This window comes from Telopea speciosissima, chromosome 3 (assembly GCF_018873765.1).
Source record: "Telopea speciosissima isolate NSW1024214 ecotype Mountain lineage chromosome 3, Tspe_v1, whole genome shotgun sequence".
NCBI classification, from domain to species: Eukaryota; Viridiplantae; Streptophyta; class Magnoliopsida; order Proteales; family Proteaceae; genus Telopea; species Telopea speciosissima.
Genome location: NC_057918.1, coordinates 20,907,388 through 20,928,059, shown reverse-complemented (window position 1 = coordinate 20,928,059; position 20,672 = coordinate 20,907,388). Strand labels below are relative to the sequence as shown.

Genomic DNA, 20,672 nt, shown 5'->3' with positions numbered 1-20,672 from the left:
GCAACCCTAGGGGAATATGTAACGGGATTTTTTGGAGTTTTTTTAATTAACCGAATTATGCAGATACAATTCGGTTCGGCCGAATATAACGCGAGTTTTTAAATAATTCTAATAAGTCGTGCTTTTTCCAATTTGTATTTTTAATTCGAATTCGGCAAGAAATAATTGTATTATTCAGAATAATTCGATTCGGCCAAATTATTCGCGAATTAATCGGAGAATTAAATAACTAGGGTCATACATGGTCAAAGCGAGTCTTGCATTTCCAATTTTTAAATAAAAGACTATTAATGTCACAGTAAGTTGAAATAAAGAGAAAAGGTATCGTCATTCACGATACACATTGGGAAAGACCGAAATAGGATAAAAGTAAAAAGAAATCAAAACACCATCACGTTTAGTGTTTACTACTTTACTCTTAAAAAATTGTCTTTTTACCTCCCATTTCTTGAATATTCTACAATGGCTAGTTGGATCCAGTTGCAACACCATAAAAGTCATTGATTACTATATACACGTCCTCTCCCCATGCAAATGATTTCTGTAATTTGAACTCCTCAATTTCTGTCACTTTCCCCTTTATTTTCTTTGATTCGACTTCTCTTTGACAACCCTCACCATGAATGTCTGGTAGACGATTTGCAGTTGCACTGTCCCCTTCCTTGCCATCCCGTATTGTGCAGCACCACTGGTTCAATCTACAACATCTCTCGTATGACTTTCATTAGTGACATATGGTCCTCCCTTTCATCGTTACTCTCCATCGTTACATAGCACCACCAATCGTATCCCCTCTGCTTACCACTTATGTACCTTCACACCTATGCGACCAATGACAGTAGTGTGGGTGTGAGGGAGAGAGAGAAGTTGTGATGTCCAAATCAATACCATAAAAGTTGTCGTCCCACCTCACTATTGCGAGTTGGAGAGTTGGTTCAAAGAAGAAAGCAATAAGTCTGAGAGTTGATTCAAAGGAGAAGGGAAGATGAAGGGCTAAGTATCGAGTCGTAGACCATGTAAAAAACAAAAGACTAAACTCGACGAGTTTCTTATGACTCAGATCAAAGCACAGAGTCTCATATGACTCAGACTGATTTAGACTGAGTTTGGTCATTTCTTATATTAACTGAGTCTATGTGACCCATGATTAAGTTTTGGAAATCTTTGACTTGACTCGGCCTAATGGTTGGATAGAGGTTAGCACAAACTATATCTTAATTTTTGGGTTTGGTTCAAGCTAGAAAAATAAAAAAAGTAATTTTAAGGTTGGATGGTTGATTGGACTTTGGACTAGCTTATCCTAAGAAAAAAAAAATCTAAATTTATGAATTGATAATGCTCCTTCGACTATTAGCAATTCATAATTCAAATAAAAAAAAAATAAATTAGCTGTTATTTTTATAGATATGTTATTTATCCCATTAATTCATTTTGCATTACCTTTGGACTGATTACACTATTCAGTTTGTTCATCTTTTGTTTTTCTAATGAGCCACTTAAAATGATATAGAAACCACAAATCAATAATATATATTCAAACAAATCAACTCAGTAAGCCCAAGACCATCAAATAAACTCCATCATCAATGATATACATATAGGTTCTATTGTTACTTATCGTAACTATAAAATACATATGTGTGACACATAGCCTTATATATTGTATCTATACATAATGGGAGAGGACGCACCAACCATGTGCAACAAAATGGTATCATACATTAGAGGGCAACGATGTCATTTCATGTGAAGAAGAGAGAGATAGATACAACCCCGGTGGCAAAGAGTGTGATGTTTTCATTACGTATGGCTTAACATCCAGTCATTGTATGGGTATGGATTAGTGGGAAGGTGTTGACTAATGGATTTGGTTGGATTGAGCCCATTAACAGGTTTATTTGTAGTTATGCATTATTATAGGGGCTTCAATTAATCATCTCTAAAGTACAAAGTATTATTTTATGCGTCGACCTATTTGCACTTATTATAGGAGAGACATCAATTGTTCTTAATTATATGGTTAGTCTCTACTCACAACCTATGAAATGTTAGCAATGCCCATCAGCGCTTTGTTTTGCATAAGTATTATTTTATGCGTCGACCTATTTGTACTTATTATAGGAGAGACACCAACTGTTTTTAATTATATGGTTAGTATCTATTCACAATCTATGAAATGTTAGCAATGCACATTAACGCTTTGTTTTGCATACTCATTTGATATCCATATAGTATACATATATTCTTTCAATTGGTATCAGTACAGACATGACAAATCTTTGATTTATAATTTTTTATTAAGAGGTATATGATATTAAAAAAATGATTACGGTCATAATCATTGCCAATACAACAATTCGAGCCACAACTAAAGTTTCTTTGGTGCATGCAACAAGCTAGCCCCGAAAATCGAATCGAGTCCCTTACACCGAAACTTTTTAAAATTGGGACCATTTAATTAAACGGTTTAAATCAAATTTTAGATCATTGGTAAACCGTTTAAAGTGAAACAAATATTAGTAATATGTAATGACAATAATTAACCATTAATGCCATCAGACAATAGGTTGTTGCTTAATTTAAAAATAATGAAAATCAAACATGGATTGCTAGAAATGTATATGTGAAAATTATTATAAAATATTTGGGTTTGATTCATTCAAATACATTAGTATCATAGTATTCAATGTTTCTATGAATATTTTGGCTTCTCTATAAATTAGAATCATACATTTTTCAATGTGGTTTGTTGAGTATATCCAGCAAGCATTAAACTCAGTGTAAAATAGGCAATTCATATAGGAATCAAATTTATAAAACTATGAACGAAACCATTTAGGGTCGATAAACCAAAACCATTTAAAAACCAAGAAATCGAAACTGCTTACGAAATAGATGGCTTCAACCTACAATTCAAAAATCGTTTAAAAACCAAAACTGTTTAAAAACCAAGAAATTGAAACTGGATGGCTTCGACTTACAATTCAATCGATGAACAGCAGAGAGTAGGCTTCGACCTACAATTCAAAAACCGTTTAAAAACCAAGAAATTGAAACTGGATGGCTTCGACCTACAACTCAATCGAAGAACAGCAAAGAGTAGTAGTCTCATCTTACCTAACAAAATGTGTTGATTTTTTGTGAGATTTTACTGAGAGAGCGAGATAGAGAGGCGAGAAACAGAGAGAGATGAACCGAGAGATCTTACCTACACCACTGCACTATCCGTTCGTTGAAGGTAGAGTTTACCCTAATGTCTTCGAGAAGGAGGTTGAAAGAGAAAGGTTGCCTTGATCTCAGACATTTCTCAAAGAGCTAGAGCGAGAGGCTACTAGGATCTCAGGTGGAGTTCATACCTTTCTTCAAGATGAGGTATACGTCCATCTTCTCAGGTGGAGTTCAGGTGGAGTTCAGACCGTTACTCATGGAGTTAAAGCATTTTTCTTCAAGAATGAGGTTGAGAGAGGAGAGCTTTCAGGGAATGGTCGAGCGAGAGTTGAGAGATGAGACCTTTCTTCAATGGCTCTTTTTCTTTAAAACACGGGTAACACTGTTGGACTTTGGACCACAAAGTGGTAAAAACAAGAAATTCTTGTTTTTACAATAACGTTTTTTGGGCATAAACTGTTATAAATTTTAATTTATGGTAACAGAAACACCTGAAACAAAACAGGTTTATCAAACGCTTTTCTGTGCCATTTGTGTGCTAGGAACATTATTGGCACAGAAACAGCAAAAACAACACATTGTCAAACGGTACCTAAAACTGTTGAATAAACGGTTCGGTTATGATTTCACCTAAAAATCTTTACATCGAACCATTTAATACCGTTAATGTAACGCCCTCGGAACTACCCTAACGGTTTAGGGACCTTTACGGTTCACAGGATCTCAAGTTAAAGGTTGTGAACCAGAGCAGAACCAAAGACAGATACATTAATGTAAAATGTTTAAACTAAATATGTTCCATTAATATTAAATGTTTTAAAGTTACTGAAATGAAAACTTACATCTTTGAAACCTCAAACCACAATTAAAAGTCTAAATCTAAATTACATAAACCTAAAAAATAACTTAAGTCTTAAAATATAAAAGTCTTAATCCAAAGTTTAAAGCCAAAGATAGCTAATATAAAGGTTCATTCTCCTCATCATGAGTAAAGTCCTCAATGCCCTCATATTCATAGTCATCTCCAAACTCTATCATATCTGAAATGTGGTGAGGGTAAGCTTCGAAAAAAGCTTAGCAAGTACAATACATGATTCCATAAGTTTTAAAATAATCATGCAAAAAAGTCCGAAAGACATACATATAATGTAAGATATCTAGTATTCTATCAGGAAAAAACATCATCATAATCATAACGTATTATCAAACAGTTAAGCTAATATGGTAATGCTCATCGATACAGCGATAAAGACAGTAAATAAATAAATGTTGAAAGTAAAGGCAGAAGATAATTACGTCTCTCATATAAAATCGACTAGTAGAGCTATTGTAATCATACACTGATCATGGCCCTTGTGATAGCAGCACATGCAATAATCATGAACTACCATCCTACTGTCCCACTCAGTCAAACAGAAACGATTGACACTACCAGTGACTTGAAGTAACAGTAGCTCTGCAATGCCCCCGAAGGTTTTACCAGCACGCTTCTCAAACTTGAATACTATGGTATGGAAGCACAATGTTCCAACAAGGAAAATTGTCTTACTTTCTCCCCACAAGTAAGCCCATGCAGGTAAGGCAAAGCAAATCAATAAAAATATCATATACCATACAAACAATTTTCGGAATAAAGGCTAGCTACACCTCCACTCCACCCTATGATGTACTAACGGTAAAACGAACTATATATATGAAAACAAAATGTCTAAGGAACAAAATAAATATGTGAAAACAGAATTTTAAAGCAACAATAAGTATAAAAAACATGCACTCATAATCGTGAAAATCAAACAATAATCTCCAATCAAACGGTAAATAACTTCTCCAATCGTGACTGATCCTGTACAGTCCGAATCCCCCTCTTCTCCTTCCTTCTTCTCTTCTCTTCTTCTTCCTTTTCTCCAGTCCTTCTCTCTCCTTGAACGATTTATTTTTTTGAATGAGGGAATGAGAGAATAAGAGAATGAGTAGAATTGTGGCTTCCTTCTAGTCTAGCTTTTTTTTTGATAAAATTCCTTCTAGTCTAGCTACAATGACTTATTTTCTTCCAACTTGGACTCTCTCCCTTGCTTCTAGCCCAAGAAATTCTAATCCAAAGGTCTTAAACACTCCCAATCCTATCACCACATCACTCAACCACTACGATGTTATTTAAGTTAAATTAGATTTTATCTATAAGAATAATCCTATTTAGTGCAATTATACTTCAAATTTTATTATGGTGACACCTAACCAATAAGATAGAAGAGATTGAAATCTTTTACTTAATTAGATCTTTTAATAAAGAAATAGTCCACAATAAGATCCCTAATTATAGTAATTTATATTTTTTATTTTAAATCAAAGAAGGTCTACTTCGTTTCTCTCTTTCTGATTAAAAAAAAAACTCTCAAGCTAGAATCGTGGAAGCCCCCCTTTTAAGTCCAATAAAAATTATAAAAAAAAACATTTAACTCTACCTCTCAAGAATGGAACCTTAGACCTCTATCCATTTGAATAAAATATCAAACCACAAGGTTAGGTTACTATTTATTCTATAAACATACAAAATCAAATATTTATCTTAATTAGTCCTAATTATATATTAGGCAAAATAATAATAAAATTCAAAATAAAGAGGCACACTAGGGTTTAATACTTACCCAGCTTATGTAAGTGCAACCCCCAATCAGTCCAAACTTCTCACATTCTAACTTGTCTTATCCTGAAATAAGTGAAAAGACAAAAATACTCTTAAGCAAACTTTAGGATTTTACAGTTAATAATGTCCATCCTAATGGATTAAAACATCTATATTTTATAATCACCCAAAAACGGAATGTCTAACAATACAAGAAGAAATATACAAATTGTAGTTTCAGTTAAGACTTTTTCAATGACCTCGTCAATTAAGTTGAGATTCACCATTGCCACCTCATCACCGTAAACCCCTATCTTAGATAAGAATTTACTTCGTATTGATGGACCTTGACTCTCTATTTTTTTTAAAAAAATATTTGAAATGATAAATGATTTAATAAATCATTTCAATTATGCAACCAACTTCATGAGAGAGCGGGGTCTATGCTTGTTGGACTTTATTGGATTCTGTTAGACGAACATAGTAAGTTGAGAATCAATTTTTCAATTGATATATATTTAGGTATATTTAAATTCATATCTGTTTTGTTTTGCATGCTCATGTTTTTCATTTAGTATGCATATATTTTTTCAATTGGTATCAGAACAAGTATGACAGATCTTTGGGGTATAATTATTTTATTAACAACCATATTGATCTTGTCGTTAACGGGTAAAAAAAATAATCCTAAATTACTCTAGTAAATAGTAAATAAGGGGTCGATCTACGGGGAACTGGAAAGCTAAATTACTAAGATGATTAGATGAAAGTGATGAAAATTAAATTGCAATAAATCTAGTTTTAAACTACGAACGAAAGAAACAAATCTAAGCTAACAACGATATGCAAATACGGGAGAAGACTATCTTTAGGGTTCGAATCCCCAATGGGTTGCTATTCAATTCGGTTGGATGCTTTGATTTATTATAACCACATGCCTAATAATATCACAGAATGTAGGGTTCCTCATAGGTAGGGACTATCTTGATAAGTACTATCGTCCTTCACTCATAGGGCTTGACACGCTTAGTTCGTTAAGCTATAATCCATCATCGGTACAACCACATAAGAACAAAATACCATTGCTTGAATGAAAAATAATGAATCACAGAAACAAAAATTTTCAACTAAATACATCAATTAAAATCATCAAAATAGGGATGTGGTCTCAACATCAAGCAATCAAGAATACAAACCAGAATTTTCAATAGCAAACACCATTAGTTCATCTACACCTAAAGACAGATGAAACTTAGCCAATCATGGTGTTAAGCGACAAAGGGCAGCAATGGCGACGACGATCCATAGAGATGAAGCTGCTGGAACGGTGATCCTCCTCCCCTTGCGGAACCCAAAATCCAAAACACCAATAAGAAGAAAGAGGAAAATAAAAAGAAGAAGAAGAGAAAGAGAGCACGGCTTTTTTTGATTGCTTGGAATCGAATCCTCTCCCAATCTGTCCGTGGGTTTTTATAGTTCTTGTTTTAAAAAGAAATTTAATAAGAAAAAAAAATAAAAAAAAGAAAGCATGAGAGATAGAGAGAATGTAGAGATAGGGAAGAGGTAGAAATAGAGTCTGTGGGTGGATAGGATCCCAATCTCAATTCTATCCCCTAATTTAATAAGTCCCCTCTTTAAATCAGTCCCCCTCTTCCACGTGAATAGGTTAGATGATTTTAAAAATTAAATAGAAATAAAGATAAAGAGGTTTTAGTAGAGTGGGAGAGTAAAAGAGAGAGATATAACATGTACGATGGGGATGAGAGAGAGAGATAATGTGAGGAGATGGAAGAGAGGTAGTGTTTGTGAGGAAAATGGAAGAAGTTAGGAACGTGAGAGAGGAAAAAAGGATATGGGCTGGCTTTTTAAAATTAGAAAAAGACAAAATAAAGAGATAGGATATGGTTTGAAATAGGAAACTAAAAGAGAGAAAGAAAGAGATTCATGTATGATGAGAGATGGGGATAAAAAAATAAATTAAGTGAAAATCGTGTAAAGAATTTGAGAAAAGATGGGAGATTAATAGGGAGATGGATTTTAGGAAAGTGAAACCGTGTGGGGTTTGAATAAAATAATAAAAAAAAGGAAAGTGAATGGGAGAAAAAAAAAATATAAAATATATGAAAGAGAGAAAATAGGAGAGAGAATAAAATAAGAGAATTAAATAGAAAAGAGAGAAAATAGGGGAGGAAATTCGTTCAACAATGAAGGAGGGGTCCACTTGTATTATGCCAGTCAATCTTCCTTGGTTCTGGGCTCGGGCTTGCATTTCAACTCATTTTCTAGCCCAAAAAGAATAATCGTATGAATGGACTCTGAAACCGATGCGTACTTTTAATACAACACGTCCATCTTGCTCAGAATTCAACCCTCTTTGTAACCATAAAAAGAAACTGAATCACTTTACGTGTAAATTAGAAGATATGATGCATGATAGTCCAGAATAGCATGAAATTACATAAAATACCCCTGGACCCTGACAAAGACAGAAAATACCCAAGGTAGCTCCATTCTAAGAAGATAAAAATGCAGAATTAAATGAAATAATTTCACACATAAATGTGCTCATCACATATAATATTAAAAAAAATTATCGTGGCCATAGCTGTTTCTAAAATAGCATTCTAGACTGCAACTAGAGCTTCTTTGGTGCAGATAACAAGTTCTTTCAATTGGTATCAGAGCCAACATATAACATTAAAAAAATTACTACGATAATGGCTGTTTCCAAGGCAACAGTCTAGACTACAATTAAGATTTTCCTGGTGTACGTAGCAAGCTAGCCCCAAGAAATTAACTCACAATCATAGTTAGCAAAAATGGGAATGACAAAAAACGAAGTCTGTAGACATCCGATTTTTGTCACCCTTGCTGATGACGATACCCGAAGATTTGTGTGGTTGTAATAGTTATTATGGTGGTTGTAATAGTGTTCAGGTATTTGGCTATTTATAGCCATCTCTCTCTTTCATTTTAAACCATCAGTTGACTATCAATACAACTTCCTGGTATCCTCTTTTGCTTTATCCAATGGAGCTCTACTCTTCTAGTTAGATTCCTGAGTTCTTTAGTCATCCGGTGAGTATGCTCTGAGGTTGCCTCTCTGAGGATCCCACTTCATTAGAAAAATTTGAATTGACAGACCAGGTTAACTAGAATTCTTGCTGATAAAGTCCCTTGAGATTCGGTGGGTTTCAGGCGAAGGGTCGTCCTATACCCTGTTTATCTTGGGAAACTTTCAGCAAGGATACTATTTACCATAAAATGTTCAAACTCAGTTATCTACCCTTTTGAGCATCTCTCAAGGATACGACTTATCTTCCATCATGTTACAGTCACCACGACTAAACAATGCTTCCTCAAGCACAGAGGTTACCCTCAGAACTTCCAAGTCCACTAAGGTTGATTATCTATATGAAATCAACTACACTCTAAATTCAGAGAAGATCTACCCGACGAACTTTCCAGTTGTCAACCCATACAGTGTTTTTTCGAAGAACCAAACTTCTCTCACTAAAAAAGCCATGTCTATCATTTCCCCTTCGAAGACTCCAGATTTGAAGGAATATATGCAGACCTCTCCTTTCTCTTAGAATCAAGTCACTACTTTGGGAAAAGAGCAGTATTTTCCATTGAAATAGCCCCAGAACTCACCCGCCAGTGGATAGGTCTTGGCTGTACCCATCTGCACTTTGGTGCCATCAAAATAGCCCTTACCTTTCATGGCCAGAAAAGGTTACCTATTGCCTCTAAAATTGAACTTCTTGATAGCTGGTTCAAGTTATACCCTCATGCCACCATTACTAATATTCAGACCACCCTCAACTCCCGAACAGAATTCTTCATGTTGTATCCAAATTATAACATCGCCTTAAGTGATCTTAAACTTCCAGATTCATTGCAGTTTTTGATGCAAATCACGGGTGCACCACAGGTAGCTTTATCAATAGCAGCAACTCTCCATTACAACTACCACACACAACAACCATAGTTAATTTTACAAATCATAAGTACTTTTACAAACCAAACCAAACCATCTTAATTAGTATTTGGACCGGTGTCGTTGTCGTAGGACCCATCAAGATAATGGTGTGTCTGAAAATCCTCTTGGTTCTCCATGATGCGGTGGATGTCAGGATCTTGGAGAATATCAAAATCTTAGAGAATATCATTAGTCTCCCATGCATTGAAGGTGGTGGTAATGAGGCATTCCGGCAGGCAAGTGGGATCTACCTGATTGTGAGAACACATGTTGTGCATGAATTGAAGCCATTCTTCTTTTCGTTCTGTACGCTGGTCAAACAGGTCATATGTCGTGGTGCATAGCAGTTAGAAAGTGGGGGAGAAAGCCATGTAATGATTTGAGGAGATATTAGGCTCAACAAAGGTTGGGTGAATATGATCTGGGGGTCTATAAAAAAGGATGGCGACAAAGGTGTCACCATCAGAGAGGGTAGACATGATATTAATCCACTGGGGGATAAGAGCAAATAAAGTAAGAAGCTTAGCAAAATAAGGAGATACCTGGAGACCAGGGTAGTCTCTATGGCCAGGGGAAAGTAGACTACTATTGTACCTTACTAGGTAGTGATGAATGATAGAAATGAGGAAGCACAATGCTATGTGGTGAACAACAAGGAGGTGCCAAAAGAAGACATAAAATTCTTTTTCAAAGAGATAAAACTGGTTGATGGTGAAGAGGGTGAGGTATGGATAAGAAGGGTGACATACCATCCATTTGTATCGTATGCCGTATTGGTATACTAAGAGAGGGAGGAGGTCCTGGTAGGTTTGTCTACTGTATTCAATCATGGTGTGATTAGAAATGTCGCTGTAAACTTCTGGGGGAAGTGTAGGTAGGAAGAGAGCTAGATCGGGTTCTGGATCTTCATCATTAAGGGGAAAAGATGAGCATGAGGATGCTCCAAGAGTGAGGGGCATGTAGAGGAGAATGATAGGTATACTGGATTGGATTGATTTTTTGGGTTGGGATAGGAAATATGCTAGCACATTATCTTTTCCTTTGATATGCTTGATCTTAAATTCCCATTTGAAAAACCAATCTGCCCACCTGAGAAGTTGTGGTTCCAGGAGAGTCTTCTGTTTGAACTGAAGCATTCGGGGGAATGATGATATATCCATTTCCACCTGGAAGGTGTGACCAATAAGGTAGAACTGGAACTTTTCGATGCCTCTCCGGACTGCAAGAATTTCTTTGAATGTGGAGTGGTAGTGCTGTTCAGAAGGTTTGAATTGGGCACTGCGGTATCCATAAACATGTCGCTTTCCATGTTTTTCTTTAGGTAGGACTGCCGCCCAATGTGTATCACTGGCGTCTGTTTGGAGAATCCAAAGACCTGTTGATAGGATCTGAAGAGGAGGAAGCTTTTGAGCAATAGCTTTGAGATGTTTGACTGCTACTGTATGTTGTGATGACCATGTTGGAGGGTTTTTCTTGAGGAGTGCATTCAGAGGGCATTTATACTGAGTTTGATTGGAGATGAATTTAGTCATATACTATATGATCCCAAGAAATTGCTGGAGTTGTTGAACGGTGAATGATCTATCAGACAATTGTAACAAAGACTTTCCAATATGAGGTTGGAGCTCATATTTTCCTTGGTCAATGGTAACACCAAGAAAGCCTATTTTGGGGACCTCGACTTGCATCTTTGAGGGAGAGAGCATGATTTTATATTTCAAAGTGATTTCATGGAACTGATGAAACTCTGTCTCAGACACACCAAAAAAATAATTACAGGGTAACCCAAAGGTTCAAACCCAATTTAGGGTCATGGACCCTGAGGGGTGCCACATGACACCTGACCTATATTCCATATTCTTTCAATTGGTATCAAAGCAAATATGACAGTTCTTTCAGTTGTAATTTTTTGCTAGCAGACATATAATATAAAAAATTACCCCAACCATGGTTATTGCCAAGGCATCAGTCTATGCCACAACTAAGGCTTAAGTGTATGTAGGTAGTTAGCCCCGAAAAACCAACCCACAACTATCATTAATAAAAAAAAAAAGATTAGAACCACAGGGGTCATCGGGCCTATGATTTCTAGGTCGTTAGTTTTTGGTCGCTAGCGATCCAATTTTCCTCCCTATTATGAACAGGGTGTTAGATCAAACGAAAAAAATAATTTCCAAAACAATGAACTTAGAACCACCGAGGTTATTGGATTCCAACCTTGAAATCCTTGTCGAGGGTTCACCTGAGGACCATGACCGGTCACTTGTTTCTTTAGTTTTTTTTTTTTTTTCTATATCTTGTTCCCTCGATCGTCTAATTCCAAGGACTATTTTTTTGCTTCTAAAGCTTTAGAGCATAGGGTTTCTTAGGTTTGGTGGTTGCACACGTCCTGTTTTCTCTTTCATCCTTCTTTTGAACCGAAGGGAGGGAGGGATCAGTAAGAAGGCACCTCCCTAACTTGAGGAGCAAGGCCTTACTGTGAGTTAAACTTCATTGAAAAATTAAAACTCCTAGAGATTAAGGTCGACAGATAGTCATCCACGGGACTCGCATCAATTTTTTCTCTGCAACAATTGTTCCCCTCTTGAAAACTAAATTGATAGAAACTAAGTACATTATAGTCTTTAGAAGAGAAAAGAAATAAAACATCAAATAAGATGGAATTGAATTTAATACTGTTTTAATCAAAATTGAACGATTAGTTTAAGATAAAAAGATGGATCTTCTACCCCATTACTTTATGTTTTAGTCCATTAACCTAACTCTTTGCCCTGAGAATAAACATAGGGGTCCCTAAATAAAAAGCCTTCTTATTGATATCCTTGTCACCCAAGTCCTACAAATTTACAACAACTTTCTTTGTGAACACCAAGCTTTAATGATTGGGGGGGGGGGGGGGGAAGCATTGTTCTTGTTTTAACAAATGTGGCCAATTCCAACAACATTCTGAGCATCCTCTTTCAAAAACAACGAAAGCCATCAAAGAAGTCCTTAGACAGTACAACTCTCACACCATTTTAGTAAGAAAAGACTTTAGTTTAAGAGAATATTTCAATTGCTAATGCTTGTACATGCTTTGTCTTTCAATTGACTCCTCTCGGTGTTGTTTTGTTGACTCACTGGTTTTTCAGGCATTGGTCACCACATTATCCGATTACCAAGACATAAATAAGAGTAATAAGTTCAGTTCAGGCTTATCTCCATAGGAAGTAGTATACTTAGTGGGTCTTCTCAATGGCTCTCTTTATTCAAAAGCCCCTGTTTAAGCCCCTCTTTAGGCTGTCTCAACTAGCAACACTGATCCGACACCTTACCACTACAATGTTGCAATCCTCTCCTTTGTAGAATACTTTTGCAGTTTTAGGTTTATCTGTGGATTTGGTCTAAAGAATTTGGCAAAGAGGGTTTGAAAATCAGGGATCTCCATGCAAAACTGGGAAGGAGAGGATGAATGGAGCTGAAATTCACAAGTGAGGAAATCTCAAAATTTCATGTCAAATTAGGATAGTTGTCCCTCATTTTTTTGATGTTCCATTATGCCTGACAAAATGTGATGGCAAATTTTTTTGGGTCAAATTTAGCTAGTAACACATGCAAAGAGACCTTTGTTAAGGAGAAAGTGAAGAGAAAGCTTAGATAAAAGGTCAAAATTACTCCCCTCCACACCCCACCCCCCCAAAAAAAAACCCCCTCTACAAGGTTCGAATGCCTTACACTGCCCAAGAGTCCCTTCCAACTTCAATAAAAGATAATGATGAAGAAATTATAGGTTGACCAAGTGCATGTTTCATATTAGTCTTCACGCCATTCACGTTTGCAGTTTTCATTGCAGCACTGATAAAACGTTGACATGGGCTCATCTGCAGACCTAATTTGAAGTTGCCTGTAGTATGCTTGTCCAAAGTTGCAATAAGGACAGGTCGCTGCATAAATAATTTAAAGCATAATGAACAGATGAAGCCAAAAAAATTGGGGGTAAGGAGTGGAGAGAGGGAGAGGGAAGAAAAAAGCATAACTATGTATACAGTGAGGGGTTGTTGATACCCTCTAGAACTATATCTAATGTTCTAAATGTCATGTTATTGCATGTATCAAAGATGAATATCAAGTAAGTTGGGGCACCATCCAACTATTTAGTGAGAAATAATGTGTCCAAATCATAGTTGTCAAGGCGACAAGACGACCCAAGGTGTTGGAGGGGTGCTTAGGCGCACCATAGGCGTGCATTAATGATATATAAAATATAGTTATGATGATTTGCAACACAGATGCGATATCAATGCAATATGATATAAATGTACTAGAAATGGCCTAATTTGAGAAAGCCTACATATAATAAACAAAGCATAATCATGAAGTGTCAACAAGAAATGCTATCGCCTAGAATCCAAGAAAAAGCCTGGACACCTAGATGATGCCTTGACAACTATGGTCCAAATGGATCTTATTAGGTACACTACGTAGTCCTTAAGATGCCATACCTTTGGTGATATACTTGTTAGCTTACGTAACCTATCTACAGTGGGGGTACATAATGTGGTATATGTGTATATAACACGATGCGGGGAAAGCCCTATTATGTTGTGTTGGACAGCTAGCTTAGTACGTTAGTTCTGCTTTTACATTTTGTTTTCTATTCTCAGTTTGTCTCCTAGTTAGACTAGGGAAGCTTCTAGTTTGTATCTGTTTTACTATTTATTAACGTGAGAGAGGGACTACAGTACAGAGGTATGCAGGTTTTCTTCCCCAGTAGTGCAGATTCAAACCTTCTGTCTACACCTTTATGATAAGCAATCATTCCCCTCTTTTGCCAACATATAGTAAAGGTTTCTTATGGTAAACAGAATCATACAGCTCTCATCACAGATACCTAATTCCAAACCCTCTTTAACCATCTATTTTTACACTCCAAAAATGCTGCAATCATTGAGATGATTCAAAGCTGAAACTCTGAATATCACCCTACTAGTTTAGCTTAAAGAAAAGCCATAAATTTATTCTACAGAGAACATAGAACCACTAAAATAGGAAACATAGTAAACTCAACTCAACTCAACTCAACTCAGCCTTATCCCAACCAAATGGGGTTGGCTACAAAGATTCTCTTTCGCCAATCAACTCTAGTCAAAGTCATACTTGTTACTAGTCCCAAGTTATGCATTTCTTTCCTCACCACTTCTCCTACAGTCATTTTAGGCCTACCCATGATTCTTTAGGGCATGTTTGGTTGCGTAAATCAACAGACCGGTGTTCTGTCGGATCACAATTCTAAATTAATAAAATCGTTTGGTTGCCTAATTCCAATGGATTACAAAAATTGCATGATTCCGATTTTTACACTAAACATGATCCATATCTGAGTTTACCTCTTTAAGTGAACTCAGATATGAATTACAAATTCTAGGCTTTGTATAAATAGCATCATCCAACTTTGAATCATAAGTCTGCTGCCCTAAATCGAAAAACGATCTGAAAATCGCGACCAAGCTTCTTCTCTACCTACCTGCCGTCGTCTTCCTTGGCCTGAACGTTTATATCTGTAATCTCTGCGCTCTCTCTCTCTCTCTCTCTCTCTCTCGCTCCCTCTCTGTTCTCTTTCACTCTGTCGATCCTATTCTTCAGAGTTTACATCCCTTCCGTGGCTTCAACCTTAGAGTTGTTTTGATTAACGAAAAGCTTGGTTGAGCTTGGACGAAGCCTGCTACCAAGCTGCTGAAAAAGGAAACAATCTCTCTCTCTCCTTCTCGCTGTCTCTCTGGCTTTCGCTTCTGAGTCTGATCACAAGGTAATGTTTCAGACTTTACCAACTCTACCTGAACCCTAATTATCTCACTCTCTGAGGAAATTCGCTTCACGGGTCGTGGATCTTTTTGTTTGATTTGGTATTTCCGCACTTGCTTTTCCGTTACATTAGATTTGCAAACTCGTTTATGGGGAAATGCTTGAATTTCTGGACATACTGTCTGTTGTTTGACTGGGTTCAGACGATCTTGAATTAGTGCTCTTTGTCAGGCTGGTTCAAGATTGCAGCTTGGGGACTAATATGAGGTCTTAGTCGGGGAATTGAACTCAGTGGTGTTGTTTGATTAGGGAATGGGGATCTATGGTTTGATTTCTTAGGTTAGAAAGGGAGGTTTGTGGTTTTATTTCTTAGGTTGGGATATTCATTGTGGATCCATTACAAAATGATAACTTGTTTGTGTTTGATGGCGTTGGATTCACTTTGTGGATTATTTCTCAGATCATTATCTGAATTTTCTATTGCTGATCGTAGAATGAGGACTTTGTAGCTCGTAGGAATTTTCTATGGCTTACTTTGTTGCTTTGAACTAGATACCTCTTTCTGAGTTATATATCATTTTTGTGCTATATGCTCAGTGCATTCTGAAAATTGGTTATGTTTTCCTTGTTGTTCAGCCATTTGAAAACCAAAGCCATTAGTTGATAAACTGCCATAATGAGTTAAACAGAATTTGATCCTTCCTCCTAACTCCCCCCCCCCCCCCCCTTTTCCATGCGCGTGTGTCATTAAGGCACTGCACTGAACCAAGAATTCTTTTTGTTCACTGTCATAATTGACTGAGTTGTCATTCATAGCCCAGTGTTCTTTCTTTTCCTCTTTCTTATCAGTAATTTATCTCTCTTACACAATGTAGGCATCTAATGCTGAAAAAATGTTTCTCCACAAACAAGTGTGATGATATTTATCAGGCTGATATTCAATTTTTTCCACTTACACTATGTTGATTTGAACCCTAGAGTTCTTTTACTATCCTTTTACATTATCTTGTCTGGGTAATTTACTATGTTTTAGTTCTTCAATAAGTAGATCTTCAAACAGAACAATATAGTACTAATTTGATTTGATCAAAGCTTACTTCTTGGTTGTTGACATGCTTACTTCCTTGCTGTTGTACCTGTTTAGTTAGAGATGATATGATATGGAAATTGAAGTTTTATCAAGAGTTTTTGAGCTATTGAACTCTACACAATGGACTGGTATTGCATTCCAAGAATTTTAATACAAATAATGTGCTCTCTTTAATCCTTTCTGTATGTTATTATTCTAAGTCTTCTAGTTCTCCCTAACTTTTGTTGTCGAAGGAAAGCTTTCTATTAATTAGGATGCAATAGATGGGTTTTGTGGTTGTGGAGGGTTTTGGCAGGATATATTTAGGACAGTTTGTATTTGCATGTGATTTTGTCGTCCCGTTTATTTGGTTGGCAGCATCAATCCTTTGGTTCAACAAATTCTTAGGCAACCAATCAATTATCAGGAAAATAAGTTTGGATCCCTTGTGTCTCTATTTTATGGGGTTTGCAATGCCAAGGGATCTAATATGATGTATTGGTATTGATCTGTTGTACTGTTCTATTTTTATTGATCTGCGTCTCAACTATCAACTTTCAGTGGTTCCTGTCTAGTTCGAGAACTCGCGAGATCTCGCCGAGTTTCTCGGTTTTTGGAAAAGCCGAGACGAGACTGCCTACGAGTCTCAAAAGTGCAATATCTCGGCAAGATCTCGGATCTCGGTTTCGACCCATTATTTTAACCCACCTACCACTTAAATACCTTACCTAATTGGACAAAACTTGACATATCTTGGCGAGATCTCGGATCTCGGGTCCAGATCTCGAGTTGACCCAAAGTTGAGGCTTCGAGTTGACAAAAAAAAAATGCACCAACTTGGCGAGATCTCGACTCGTCTCGGTTTTTCCAAGAGTCGAGTTGGTACCAAGACCCGTGTTTTAGTACCTTGGTTCCTGATTGATAAGATGTGTATATTGATGTTCTTGGATCTCCTAAGGTGCTTTTGATTCCATTTGCTCACTTTTGGGTTGCAAAGTAATATGTTCTTTGGATTTCTACATACTCCAACAAGCTCTATCTGATAGCAAGTCAAATTGCTCACAAATCAGTTCACACTGCTCGCTATCCATTGCTGATTGTTATGTTGTAGTAGATGAACTTGCACTGGCATGATTGTAGCATGGTTATAGCATGGTTATGTAGGACCCTGTGGATATTTTGCTGCTGTTCTTGTTTATATTTATTTATAAACTTGATGGATATGAGGCATATTATGATTTTCTTTTAAGGTAAAAGCCTAAATCATTAAGGACAAAGAGCAGGCCCAGGCCAAGGCCAATTACATCATCTTTCCCAAGGAAGATGAGAATGTGGGGGAGAAGGTGCCTCTTAGTGCAGAACCAAATAGAAAATTAAATTAAATAAAAAGAATGATCAGGAGAAGGTGATGGTATTGAGTATGGCTGGGCAATTAGATAATAAGGAAGAACAGCAGAAAATAAATGATGTTGGATTTGTGGGTTGGCTTCAAATGTTTTTTTTCGTTTTTGTTCAGTTGCTATATGTTTTTGTGACATGGTTTATGTAGGTAGGTGAGTCTTTAGCTCAAAAGGAAGAGCACCTAGGTTTGTTCCCAGGAGATGATGGTTCGACTCCATCACAACTCTCATGTAGCAGTAGCTTCTTATTTAATTTCTTATCTTGAAGTGAACTGATTTACCCATCAGAATAGGGTGAGGCTTGGGGGAATCTGAACTTTTGTTTTACTTAAATGAAAGCTATTGAGTCATACTGAGTCATATCCTCTATGTTGTCATACCTGAGCACACACTCACCCCCACCCCTTGCTACCCCTACACCTGAACACAACACTGACACAGTCACCCTCACCCCTTGTTGCCCCTACACCTGAGCACACACTCACCCCCATCCCTTGCTGCCCCTACACCTAAGCTCACACTCACACATAGCAATGGCATATTAATAATTTTAGGTTATATAAGGTTGGGTGGTAATTGGATTTAATTAATTATTTGAGAACATTAATATGGTAATCGTATTTTTTTTGGTTAATGTGTCTTATACTTTTAAATGTAAGGTTTAGTAACTGACAGATTCAGGGTAACCAAACAGTTATTCAAGTAGATTCAGGGTAAATCCAACTGACAGACTCAGGGTAACCAAATAGTTTTTCAAATAGATTCAGGGTGAATCCAACTGACAGACTCAGGGTAACCAAACAGTTTTTCAAGAAGAATCACGTCACAGAATCATGATAACCAAACAGTTTATTTTCTAGAATTACGATTCAACAGATGGTAACTCAAGTGGATGACCATCCACAATCAGACCACATCCAAAATATTTACGCAACCAAACATGCCCTTAAGTTCTTCAATCTGAATCATATTAACCATCCATATGGAAGCATTCAAAGGCCTCCATCGCACATGTCCATATCATTCCTTGTTTTATCTTTTCTAGTCAACCTGTGAAACAAGAATCTTGCCACCTAGGTTTGATTTTATGCAAAAGAAAACTTGCTCTTCCCATACAAAATATCGAAAAATGATGAAGTTTTGATTTTATGCAGAAGGGAACTTGCTCTTCCTATACAAGATATGGAAAAATGACGACTTTCTGTCTATACATTTCAATAATTATTCTCAGTTTTCTCACAATTTCTACCAGATTAATTAAGCACCAAATAGAGAGCCTATGAACATTATTGAGACCACAAGCAAACTGATTCACTTAGTACGTCTATGATGAATGTGGAATTCAAAGCTCACGTAAAAATAAACCATTGGTATTGATGCAATCACAATAGTAGTGCCTATGATCCACAATGTGAAATGATGGAATTAATGAAGCCAAAATATCTTTGGCATGATGATGATAAATATATAGTTCACCAGAACCCAGAAGAATCACCAACTGATTTTAAGTGAAGCAAAAAAGAGTATCTACTTCTCATAGATCTACCAATGATGTGGTCAATTTGCAATAAACTCCAAAAACTGACCGTGAAGCAGGTAACAAACTAAACGAAGCATGGACCAACACAAATGGTATTGCAATGCGATTCTATGAAATTAAACTCCAATGAGATAGCATTTGGATAACTAATGATGCTGAACATATTAATGATTTTCTCTACAAATCGATCAGCAGATAAGCAGGGACCCATAAATATTCCATCAGAATTATTCCATACTTTAATTAGTTCAATCAATCATATAGGTTTGCTTTGTTATCCAGAACTTACGGATGCAGATACAAGAAAAAAAAGGAGGAGAAATTAAATCTTGCTGGTAGAAATTTCAGCACTAGGAGTTAGTATGGTTTGGTCTGATCATGGGTGAATTAGCTTTGGAGTTAATTTGATTTTTGACTGTCAGTATCCTAGTATTGGCTGTGATTAAGTGAGTACTTTTCCAGATGGTTTTTGACCTAGGGGATTATGAGTCCTCAATGGCTAGGCAACAGGTTTAAGTAAGCAGTTTTGGTTTTTGGTTTTTCAGTTTCAGTGATTCCAAATTAGTCTTGGAATCTATAAACACATGTATTGGCCAGGGGCCACCACACCCCATGATTTGATGAATAGAAAGAAACTTCAGTTTTTTTTCGGTAGTTGCCGTGGATTCAGTGCTTTCTGAGTGGAACTTCTCGGGGTATACTTAGTAAATCCAAGCATAGTTGTCTTGGCATCAAGGCAAGCCCAGGAAGCACTTAGGCTACTAAGGCGTGCATATACCAAGGGGGTTTTAGAGGTAAAATATGAGAATTCTTCCCTTTGAGATATAATTTTGAGGGGGGTTCATGTGTAAAATGAAAATTTCATACGTTTTATTTGCAAATATGAGGGGGCAATGTATAAAATTAAGCAATATCTTCTCTAAAGATAATTTTACCAAATAAAACCCAAAGGAGGCAGTCTTGTTCCTCCTCTTTGATGTCGAAGGTGGAAGCAGGGGCTGTTGCAGCTCCAGTTACAGGTAAAGTTACAGACGTACCTTCTCCTCTTTGTTCTTCCAGCAGAGGTGGCTGTGTTGGTCACAGAGGCAATGTTTGTTGCATATCCAGCT

At 36.6% G+C, this 20,672-nt stretch overlaps 2 protein-coding genes across 2 annotated transcripts in view; both read right to left on the bottom strand.

The window, feature by feature from the left end:
- The window catches only part of LOC122655737 (DNA-directed RNA polymerase III subunit RPC10-like), a 28,764-nt gene that overhangs the window by 6,592 nt on the left and 1,500 nt on the right, over window positions 1-20,672 (bottom strand). Inside the window, exon 3 of the mRNA XM_043850039.1 lies at window positions 13,549-13,696. Within this exon, the coding sequence (XP_043705974.1) occupies window positions 13,566-13,696 (131 nt within the window). The 3' untranslated portion in view covers window positions 13,549-13,565. The remainder of the gene's footprint in view (window positions 1-13,548; window positions 13,697-20,672) is intronic.
- On the bottom strand, window positions 9,709-11,305 carry LOC122654953. Its single transcript, XM_043849207.1, has 2 exons — window positions 10,863-11,305; window positions 9,709-9,760 (listed from the first exon to the last, which is right to left on the bottom strand). The coding sequence occupies exons 1-2, from the start codon at window positions 11,303-11,305 to the stop codon at window positions 9,709-9,711; spliced, it is 495 nt and encodes a 164-aa protein (XP_043705142.1).